We start from the raw sequence: 12,176 nt of genomic DNA on the forward strand, positions 1-12,176 counted from the left end.
GGATGCCCCTGGAGTTTTTAACTCTCAGACATCTCCACATCTAGCGTAAAGCAATTTATCAATTACAGCTGACATTTTCCTACCCTGGCACTGGCTCCTATGCTAGTTTGTTGTGATCCTGTGTATGTGACTGTCTGTGTCTCCAGTGTTGAGGGCAGAGGTATCTACAGGCATACCTCATTTTATTTCACTTCATTTTATTGCACTTCGCAGATGTCATGTATTTTATAAATTGAAGGTTTGTAGTAACCCTTCATCAAGCAAGTTTATCAGCACAATTTTTCCAACAGTTTGTATTTACCATGTGTATATGTGGTAATTTTAGTAATTTTCACAATATTTCAAACTTTTTTTATTATTATATCTGTTATGGTGATCTGTGATCAGTGATCTTTGATGTTACTATTGCGGTTGTTCTGGGAGCACCACAAACTGCACCCATACATGACAGCAAACTTAACTGATAAATGTGTGCTCTGACTGCTCCACAGACAGCCGTTCTGCCATCTCTCTCCTTCTCCTTGGGCCTCCCTCTTCTCTGAGACACAATAATATTGAAATTAGGCCAACTAATGACCCTACAATGGTCACTAGTGTTCAGATGAAAGGAAGAGTCACACACCTCTCACCTTAAATCAAAAGCTAGAAACAATTAAGCTTAGTGAGGAAGACATGTCTAAAGCCAAGATAGGCTGAAAGCTAGGCCTCTTGTGCCAAATAGCCTAATTGTGAATGCAAAGGAAAAGATATTGAAAGAAATTAAAGTGCTACTCCAGTGAATACATGACTGATAAGAAACATAAAGTAACCTTATTACTGATAAGGAGAAAGTTTTAGTGGTCTGGATAAAAGATTAAACCAGCCACAACATTCCATTAAGCCAAAGCCTAATCCAGATCAAGGCCCTAACTCTCTTCAGTTCTATAAAGGGGGAAAAAGTGGTGAGGAAGCTGCAGAAGAAAAGTTCAAAGCTAGCAGACATGTGACTGAATTGCTGCAATCTCATAATAAAACCTGCATGGATGAGATGCTTCTTATAGATTAGCAAAGAAAGTCATTTTTTGTTTGTTTGTTTCTTTGCTTTGAGACAGTCTCACTCTGTCACCCAGGCTGGAGTGCAGTGACACAATTTTGGCTCACTGCAACCTCTGCCTCCCAGGTTCAAGCAATTCTCCTGCCTCAACCTCCCAAGTAGCTGGGACTAACAGGTGCACGCCACCACCCCTGGCTAATTTTGTATTTTTGGTAGAGGAAGAGTTTCACCCTGTTGGCCAGGCTGGTCTTGAACTCCTGGCCTCAAGTGATTAGCCCGCCTCAGCCTACCAAAGTGCTGGGATTACAGGTGTGAGCCACCGTACCCAACCAAAAGTAGTTTCCTGCGATGGGATCTACTCCTGGTGAAGTAGCTAGCTTCAAACTTATTTTTCTAGCTAGCTTCATGAAGTTTCCTTCATGAAGTTGAAGCAAAGAAGTTATTTCCATAACATATAAGGTACAAGGTAAACTAGCAAACGCTGATGTAGAGGCTGCAGTAAGTTATCCAGAGCTAAGAACACTGATGAAGGTGGCTACACTAAACAACAGATTTTTAATGTAGATAAAACAGCCTTCTATTAGAAGATGATGCCATATAGGACTTTCATAGTGAAAAAGGAGAAACCAACGCCTGGCTTCAAAGCTTTAAAGGCCAGGCTTACTCTAGTTAGAGGCTAAAGCAACTGGTGGTTTTAAGTTAAAGCCGATGCTCATTTACCACTCCAAAAACCTAGGGCCCTTAAGAATTACACGAAATCTACTCTGCCTGTGCTCTAAAAATGAAACAACAGGGCCTGGATGACAGCATGTCTGTTTAGAGAATGGTTTACTGAATATTTTAACCCTTTTCCCGTTTGCCCTGAGAGTACTCATTGGCAGCGCAGAATTTGTACTTGTGGCTGCAGAATTTAACCCGAGATAACTTTGTCAGGAATTATCTCACTTTTATTATTATTTTCACATTGCTGTAGTATACTGACTTTGGAAACAAAAGGCATCATTCTATAGCATTCTGTTTTTAGTAGTGGTATTTCCACTTACAAAACATAGTAATTCTTGATCACTGAAAATGTCAAATCCTAGAAAGCATAACATTCCTGTGCATGATGTTAACATTGTTTTTTAATAGTCGTTGGCCCAAGATTCATTTGATGAATCTGATTTTTCCAAAATAGATGACTCTGATGATTTGGATGATTCTAATGTTAGTTCTGTTGAGAAATAACTCCAAGAACAGTTTTTACATTTTATTTTCACACTGAAAAGCAGTCAGATTTCTTTCAGCCTCACAGAGCATGTTTATGTAAAATTAAATGAGCACTGGCAGTGAGCTGCCCTTTTTTGTTCTAAATGAGAAAAGGGCTAAATCACCATTGAGAGTTACTGCTCAGAAAAAAAGACTCCTTTTCAAATATTGCTGCTCATTGGCAATGCACCTGGTCACTCAAGGCCTCTGAGGGAGATGTACAAGGAGATGAATGTTGTTTTCATGTCTGCTAACACAACATCCATTCTGTAGCCCATGGATCAAGGAGTACTTTCAACTTTCAAGTCTTATTATTTAAGAAACATATTTTGTCATGCTCTGTCTGCCATAGATAGTGATTTCTCTAATGGATCCAGGCAAAGTTAATTTTAAAACCTTCTGAAAAGGATTCATCATTCTAGATGTCATTAAGAACATTCATGATTCATGGTAAGACAGAATGTCAACATTAACAGGAGTTTGGAAACAGTTGATTCCAACCCTCATGGATGATTTTGAGGGGTTTAAGACCTCAGTGAAGGAAGTAACTACAGATGTGGTGGAAACAGCAAGAGAACTAGAATTAGAAGTGGAGCCTGAAGATGTGACTGAATTGCTGCAATCTCATGATCAAATGTGAATGGATGAGGTGTTGCTTCTTATGGATTAGCAAAGAAAGTAGTTTCCTGAGATGGGATCTATTCCTGGTGAAGATGCTGTAAATGTTGTTGAAATGACAACAAAAGACTCAGACTATTACATAAATATAGTTGATAAAGCAGTGGAAGGGTTTGAGAGAACTGACTTCAACTTTGAAAGAAGTTTTGCTGTGAGTAAAATGCTATCAAACAGCATCACAAGCACATAGATATCTTTCACAAAAGAGTCAGTGAACATGGCAAACATTATTGTCTTATTTTAAGAAACTGCCACAGTCACTCCAGCCTTCAGCAACTACCATCCTGCTCAGTCAGCAGCTATCAACATTGAGGTAAGACCCTCTGCCAGCAAAAAGATTATGACTTGCCAACAGCTCAGATGGTCATTAGCCTTTTTTAGCAATAAAGCATTTTTAAATAAAGGTATGTACATTTTTTAGACATAATGCTATTGCATGCTTAAATGACTACAGTATAGCATAGCAATAAATTTTATATGCACTGAGAAACCAAAAAATGAGTTGCTTTATTGCTATATTCACTTTATTGTAGTGCTCTGAAACTGAACCCACAGCATCTCTGAAGGATGCTTATATATAAATATACAATTACTTTTCGCAATGAATGGTAATACCATGTTCATAATAGGAGCTCATATTTTTATTTATCGTGTTCTTTCTTCCTTTCTGATGCTCCAAGTTTGCTTCTTTTCATCATTTCTTTTTGCTTAGGGAAATTCCCTTTAGCCATTCTTCGTGGTAGATCTGCTGGCTACAAATTCATTTCCTTTTCCTTTATCTGAGAATGTCTTTATTTCCCTTCATTCTAGAGGGATATTTTCCCTGGGTATAAGATTCTGGAGTGACAGTTGTTTCAGTACTTGAAAGCTGTTGTACCATATACTTCCCATGTACACCATGAAATTCTATGCAGCCATTAAAAGGAATGAGATCATGTCCTTTACAGGGACATGGATGAAGCTGGACACCATAAACTCAGCAAACTAATGTAGGAACAGAAAACCAAACACGGCATGTTCTCACTTATAAGTAGGAGCTGAAAAATGATGGATTGATAGTTGCAGCAAACCACCATGGCACACATTTACCTATGTAACAAACCTGCACATCCTGCACATGTACCCCCCAGAACTGAAAATAAAACATTTTTTTAAAAAGATGTACCACTTCCTGTCAGCCTCCATGGTCTCAGATGAGAATTTTGCTGTTATTCTGTGTGGGGATTTTTCCCTGTTGGTAAGGTGTCATTTCTTTTTTTTCTTCTGGCTGCTGCTAAGATTGTTTTCATTGTCTTCCGTGTTTAGAAGTTTGACTATGTTGTTTCTTCATATGGATTTCTTCGGGTTTATCCTGTTTGAGATTTGATCAACGTCTTAAATCTGTAGGTTCGTGCTTTTTGGCAAATGTGTGACATTTTCAGTCATTATTTCTCTGAATACTTCTTCAGCTCTTTCATCTTTCCCCATCGTTTGAGACTCCAATGACACAAATGTTAGATCTTTTGTTATATTTCCATAGGTCTCCAAGGGCTGCTCATTTTTTTTTTCAGACAATTTTCTCTGTCTTGTTCAGATTGGGTAACTTCTATTATTCTGTCTTGCAGTTTACCAGTTCTTTCCTCTATCCCTTCCATTTTGCTCTTGAACCCATCTGTTGATTTTTTATTATATTTTTTCAGTTCTGAAATTTCTTTTTTTTCTTTTTTATTATTATTATACCTTAAGTTCTAGTGCATAACGTGCAGGTTTGTTACCTATGTATAATTGTGCTATGTTGGCGTGCTGCACCCATCAACTCGTCAGCACCCATCAACTCGTCATTTACATCAGGTATAACTCCCAATGCAATCCTTCCTCCCTCCCCCCTACCCATGATAGGCCCCATATGACCCAGCCATCCCATTACTGGGTATATACCCAAAGGATTATAAATCATGCTGCTATAAAGACACATGCATACGTATGTTTATTGCGGCACTATTCACAATAGCAAAGACTTGGAATCAACCCAAATGTCCATCAGTGACAGACTGGATTAAGAAAATGTGGCACATATACACCATGGAATACTATGCAGCCATAAAAAAGGATGAGTTTGTGTCCTTTGTAGGGACCTGGATGCAGCTGGAAACCATCATTCTCAGCAAACTATCGCAAGAACAGAAAACCAAACACCGCATGTTCTCACTCATAGGTGGGAACTGAACAATGAGATCACTTGGACTCGGGAAGGGGAACAGTTCTAAAATTTCTCACAGGTTCTTTGTATATTCTTTTTTCTTTCTTTTTTTTTGGCTGAGATGTCCTTATATTCTTTTGTTTCTAATGTGTTCATAATGGGTTCTTAAAACATTTTCATGATGTCTGTTTTAAGATAATGATCTCACCTGTGTGTAGTCACATGCACCTATAGTCCTGGCTAGTCAGAAGGCTGAGGCAGGAAGATTGTTGGAGCCCAGGAGTTCAAGGCCAGCCTGGGCAGTATAGTGAGACCGTATCCCTTAAGAAATAAAATACATTTGTCAGACAGTTTTAACATCTCTCTTATCTCAGTGTTAGCATCTATTGATTGTCTCTCTTAGTTCAGTTTGAGATCTTTCTGGCTTTTGATATGATGAATGATTTTTATTGAAACCTACTTATCTGAGATATTATGTTATGAGACTCTAGATCTTATCTAAACTTGTTTTAGCTGGCTTTTCCTGATGCCACACCAGCAAGAGAAATTAGAAATGCAACTTTGTTACTGCCAGGTGGGGATAGAATTCAAGTTTTATCGGTGTCTGGTGGGAGCAGTCATTTCTGCTGTGTAGGGGTGGGAGTTCCAGCTCCCTGGCAGTCCTCCAGTGATATTGTCCTGGATAGAAGAGTAGAAATACCTCATTACTGCTCCCCACGTAACCTCCACTGATGCCACAGGGAAGACAGCTGTATTACCCCTGGACAGTGGTAAAAGTCCTAACTCTCCACTGAGCCTCCTCTGATGCCACCCATCAGAGAGAGGAAGGGGTGCTTCATTATTCCTGGGGAGGGCTGGAAGTCCAGGCTTCCCATATGGTCTCCACTAATACCAAAGGGAGTATCATTACTTCCCAGTGAGGATGAAAGTACATCCCTATATGGCCTTCTCTGACACCATGGGGGAATGAGGAGAGGAATTTCAGGAGACTTGTTACACCCTAGCTAGAGTGGAAGTCTGGGCTCCGTACTCAGTATCTGCTGGTGTGGGTAGGAATAAATACCTCAGGAGTTTTCAGTGGTGTTTGGTTAGAGTAGAGCAGTTATTGCCTAAAAGTTTTCTGTCTTGCTGGGCTGCCCCTTTCCTGGTCCTTTGGATAAAGGCGGTAAGCTTTTCCTAGGGCTTTTTTTTAAAAATCTGTGCCCATTGGCATTTCTGGATTGCCAGGATGTAAAAGACAAAAAGACACAAGAGACTCGACACTGTTACTGCTTGCATCTTAAGTACCTAGCCAATCTGCCTTCTCTCTACCTTTCAGAGTCTTCTTTCATTTATTTTACTTAATGTACAGGGATTTTAGTTGTACTTAATGGAAGGAATAGGGAAAAGTAAGTCTGTTCCATCTTTCCAGAGAAATAAGTTGGTTGACATTTTCATGTATTACCTTTAATACATTTCTATTTTTACAGCTGTTGCTTTCTCAATTAGTTACATATCTTAAGCATCTTTTTCATGTTAGTATATATGCATGAGTCTATTTTTTTGTACTGCTGCTAGACTGCTATTATGTAAGATGGTACTTTGAGACATAATAAACCTATAGAACTATTTTAATGTGAAAGGTCTTATATATGGACATTTAGATTTTTTCCTAATTGTTTTCTATGCTAATAATGAACATTCCTATACATGTATCTTTGCACAGGTATGATATTTCTACAAGGGAGATTCCTGGAAGTAAGTTTCCTAGGTCATAGGGTTTCCACATTTTTTATTTAAATAGATTCAATCAAATTGTCCTCCAAAGATGAGTTACCCTTTTACATTTACATAAGTGGTTTTATGAAGGTGCCTATTTCCCCATAAGTGTTTTAAAGAGAGGCCAAATGTAGTAGCCTATTTTAATATTCATTTCTGTAACTATTAGAGTCATTGGGTATCATTTCCTATGTTCATTATTTATTTATAATTATTATTCTTGGAGCATGTTCCTATTGTACTCTTACTTACTGATTTATAGAAACACATAACCTTTATCTGATATAAACATTGGAAATATTTTTCTAAGTCTCTCATTCATGCTTTAGGTTTGTATATAAAGCCTTTTATCTCACAGAAGTTTGATTTTTGTCTGTTTGTTTTTCTTTTTTCACTCTGTCAACTTCTTTTTACAATTATAGATATCCTGCCTTTCTTAGAAAGACCGCCTTACCACAATGTTGCAAAATCTAGCTCTTGTACTTTCTTCTAGTACTTTGGTCACTTTATGTAAGGTTTTAACTGTATCACAGATGTATTTGTGTATATAATGTGAAGTAAAGATTTAGCTTCTTTTTTCCCATAGAAACATCTCATATCAACTGTTTCCTATAGAAACAGTCACATTTTTCCTTCCTCCCTTCTTGCATAAAACTAATTTTAATTCTATATTCATCTTATTTTTCTGAATAGCCACATACAGTTATGAGCATATGTAAATGATTTTAGGAAAATTTGAACTATAAATATAATTTTAAATATAATTTTTAAATAATTTTAAATTTTTAAGTGAGATATTTTATAATTTTTTAAATAATTAAAAATAAGTTCATCACCTTCTATATGCTTGATACTGTGCCATGTACTGTGAGAAATACAGAAAGAAACACAAAAGATATTGCTTACTCCCAAGAAGCTCCTAATATACTTATGAACATTGGTCTACTATACAGAAAACAAACAAAATCATACATGATATCAGAGAAATGATAGATTCTGGTACAGCATGTAGGACAAACTAATACTGTACATGTTCAGAAGAGAAAGATCAATGAGAAACAATAAGACTCATAATATTTCATTGATTGTAACAAATATGGGAAAAATCAATGACCAGTTGCTCCTAATTGATTTTATTTTTGTTTTGACAGTGGAATCATATCTGACCTTTTTCCTGGAGTCCAAATTCCAGAACATGATTATGGTATTTTACAGTCAACAATTGTGGATGTCATGAATGGACAAAATCTTCAGCCTGAGATATGTATGGTTAGAAAGGTGATACAGTTTTATGAAACAATGCTAGTAAGGCATGGTGTTATGTTAGTTGGACCAACAGGAGGTGGCAAGACCACAGTTTACCGAATACTAGCAGAAACTTTAGGGAATTTACAAAAACTTGGGATAGAAAATCCCTTTTACCAAGCAGTTAAAACATATGTTCTCAACCCTAAATCAATTACCATGGGTGAATTATATGGAGAGGTTAATAACTTAACCTTGGAATGGAAAGATGGTTTGATGGCACTAAGTGTCCGAGCAGCTGTGAATGATACTTCAGAAGACCATAAATGGATCATCAGTGATGGGCCAGTAGATGCTCTTTGGATTGAAAACATGAATACAGTGCTGGATGATAACAAGATGCTTTGCCTGGCTAACAGTGAGAGGATTAAACTCACACCTCAAATTCACATGCTTTTTGAGGTAAGTGTACACATGACTGTGGAGTGAAATCATTCATTAAATTGGCATACCATCATTACATTTTTTCTCACACTGATGTAGCCTTTACTATCTATAATGTCTATTATTATGTTCTGTTTACTTACTTATTAAATTATCCTTTTGTAATAGATTGACAGTCAAAGTCTCAAATGTTCTTGTCTCTATAAATAGGAAGTACAATAAATTCTGGCTTCCCTGAGAGAGGGAGAGAGGAAGAAAGAGAGAGAGAGAGCACTTTGTATCATTTGAAGTGCATTTTAAATTTAAAAATTATTATATTTAATAAGAATAAATTATCCCACTGTGATATGAATATTTGATGAGGGATTGGGAGAAGAATGTGGACCAAGTACAGCTACAAACATTATGAAGGATGCCACCTGTGTTCTATTCATTCATCAAATACTGATTGAATGCCTACTATGTGCTAGGGATTCTAATACAAGAATGAAAAGGAGAAAAGAGAAAAGCAAAGAGAAGAAAGAAAAAATAGCCCTGCCCATAGAATTTGACAGTATCCTTCTGTACTTGTGGGAATTTTTTTGCCTTATACTCATTTAAGTTTGTTCTTGCATTTCTAATTACTTATTGCTCTCCCACTCTCTTCCACACAAAGCCTTTCAATGTTAAGTTAGACTTTAAAAGTGTGAATCATTTTATAAGTGTGAACACTGAAGTTGGAGAAATAAGGAAGTATCATATTAGCAGTTTCCTGCTCAACTTTCTTCAACTTTAGGTGCAAGATCTGCGGGTTGCCTCCCCTGCAACTGTCAGTCGATGTGGAATGGTGTTTGTGGATCCTGAAGAACTGAAATGGATGCCTTATGTTAAAACTTGGATGAAGGGTATTTCTAAAAATGTAAGTGCAATCAGATATTCCCCAATATCTCCATCTGTCAGGACTCACGTTGCCTTCTAGTGCACAAATAACAATATGTTAAGGACTCATGGTGCTTGATTGAGGGGACTTCATTATTTTACCTAGTCCTCCCTATGGATTCCTAGAATCCTCCAGGAATGTTTATATACTCCCCAAATCTGTCCTCATTTCTTGTTACCCCAGCCTGCCAGCCGGCCTACTCACACTTCCTCCTGCCTATTCTGTCTGGCTTCTCCCCAGACTGAAACACAAGCCACTTTTGTGAGTCCCTAAAAACACAACTACAACAGCCTGAGGCATTGAGACTTTGCAGAAAGCTTGGGAGTAATAAAACAGAACCAAAAGGAAGAAAAATAATATTTAAGTCTAGACCCTAACTGTCATTGTTTTTGGATTTTCAGAGCCCCTAACACCTATGACAGCCAAAGATAAAAGAAAACCCATTTACATCCTACCCCAATTGTAGGTGCGAGACCTAAGACACATACTAACCTCAGAGGTACAATTCCACCCAAATTGAAGAAAAGCTTATACATTGTTATTCAAAACAAATCAGTTTCATACTACTTTCTGTAGCTTCTCCATTCTAACACAGAATTTTTCTCTTTAGCTTAGCTGAACAAGTAGTCCTTTGAGATGTTTCCCCCACATCTCATCCCCTACTCCAAATAAGCCGTCTTCATCTCTACCTCTCCCCCTCCAAAGATGAGCCAGAAAACTATTGTTTTCCTCCTTTCTTTGCATGAACATTTTAAGAATATTATGGTCTAGTCTCAGAGTACCTTATTAAAGACAGTAATTCTCAGAATTGAGAGTTTATCATTGGCTACCTTAAGACTTTTAACTTTTCTGAATTCACTTTTTTAAAATTAGCAGACATTTTTATGCCTAGGGCAGTTTTAAGTTTATAGAAAAATTGAACAGAAATGAGGGTTCCCATGTACTCCCTCACCCCCAAACAGTTTCACGTATTATTAACACTGCATAAATGGTGAACCAGTATTCATACATTATTATTAACCAAAGTGCATACTTTGTGTTAGAGTTCACTCTTTGTGTACAATTTATGGGTTTTGAAAAATGCATAGTGTCATGTTTCCACCATTATAGTATCAGGCAGAATAGTTTCATTGCTCTAAAAATCCTCTGAGCTCTACCTTCTGAATATCATCCCTCCTCCCCATCCCTTAACCCCTGCAACCACTGATCTTTTTACTATCTCTGTAGTTTTACCTTTTCTAGAATGTCATACAGTTGAAATCGTATAGTACATAGCCTTTTCAGACTGGCTTTTTTTTACTTGGTAATATTCATTTAAGGTACTTCCATGTCTTTCTGTGGTTTGGTAACTTATTTCTTTTTAGCATTGGATATTTTTTTTACAATCTTCACATTGTATAAATATTTCATCTTCTATTCTCATAACAGTGTGTTTCCCAGAGTAGAGGTTAAGTTTAATGAAATTCAACTTACCAGTTTGTTCCCTCATGGATGATGCCTTTGGTGTCATACCTAAGAAGTCATCACCAAGCCCAAAGTCATGTAGATTTTCTCCTGTTATCTTCTAAAAACTTCATATTTTGTGTTTTGCATTTATAATCCATTTTCAGTTAATTTTTAGGAAGGGTATAAGGTCTGTGTCTAAATTCGTTTTTTTGCGTGTGTATATCCAGTTGTTCCAGCACCATTTGTTGAAAAGACTGTCCTTTCTCCATCGGATTGCCTTTGCTTTTTTGTTAAAAATCAATTGACTGTATTTATGTAGATCTATTTCTGTGCTCTCCATTCTGTTCCATTGATCTACTTGTCCATTCTTTCACCAATAACCCACTGTCTTGATTACTGCAGCTGTATAGTAAGTCTTGAATTTGGGTAGTGTCAGTTTTTCAACTTTGTTCTTTTTCTTCATTGTTGTGTTGGTTATTCTGGGTCTTTTGCCTTTCCATATAAACTTTAGAATCAGTTTGTCAATTAATCCACAAAGTAACTTGCTGGAATTTTGACTGAGATTTTGTTGAATTTATAGATAACATCGAAGAAATTGACATCGTAAGACTCTTTAGTCTTCCTACCCATGAATGTGGTATTTCTCTCTATTTATTTAGTAGTTCTTTAGCTTCTTTCATCAGAGTATTATAGCTTGTCTTATATAGATCTAGTACGTATTTTGTTATATTTATAATTAATTTATTTTTGGCACTAATGTAAATTATATTGTATTTTTAATTTCAAATTCCAATTGCTCCTTGCTGGTGTATAAGAAAATGATTGACTTGTATATGTTAACCTCATATCCTGCAACTTTACCATAATTACCTATGAGTTCCAGTTTTGTTTGTTTTGTTTTGTCAATTTAGGTAGATTTTCCACATAGACAATTATGTTATTTGTGGACAAAGACAGTTTTACTTCTTCCTTCCCAATCTGTATACCTTTTATTTCCTTTTATTGTCCTATTGCATTAGCTAGGACTTCAGGACAAAGTTGAATAAGAGTAGTGAGAGGGACTGAATTCACTTTTAAATATTTTATGTATTGGCAGCTTAAGAAATAATTATGAAATTAACACCTCTGAACCCATTGCCAGACCAAGAAATAGAATGCAATCAACTACCCATAATTTCCCCCATGTATCCCTTCCCAGTCATAAAAGGTTTCCTTAAAATTTAATT

The 12,176-nt window shown here is 36.7% G+C and overlaps 1 protein-coding gene across 10 annotated transcripts in view; it reads left to right on the forward strand.

Annotated features, from left to right (window-relative positions):
- Positions 1-12,176, forward strand: part of LOC105465361 (dynein axonemal heavy chain 6) — a 383,399-nt gene that overhangs the window by 202,459 nt on the left and 168,764 nt on the right. For all 10 annotated transcript variants that reach the window (XM_011713768.2, XM_011713766.3, XM_011713767.3 and 7 more), the window contains exons 34-35: positions 8,048-8,603; positions 9,361-9,483. In XM_011713768.2, coding sequence (XP_011712070.2) covers positions 8,048-8,603; positions 9,361-9,483 — 679 coding nt within the window. The remainder of the gene's footprint in view (positions 1-8,047; positions 8,604-9,360; positions 9,484-12,176) is intronic.

The sequence above is a fragment of the Macaca nemestrina genome, chromosome 13 (genome assembly GCF_043159975.1).
Source record: "Macaca nemestrina isolate mMacNem1 chromosome 13, mMacNem.hap1, whole genome shotgun sequence".
Taxonomy (NCBI): Eukaryota; Metazoa; Chordata; class Mammalia; order Primates; family Cercopithecidae; genus Macaca; species Macaca nemestrina.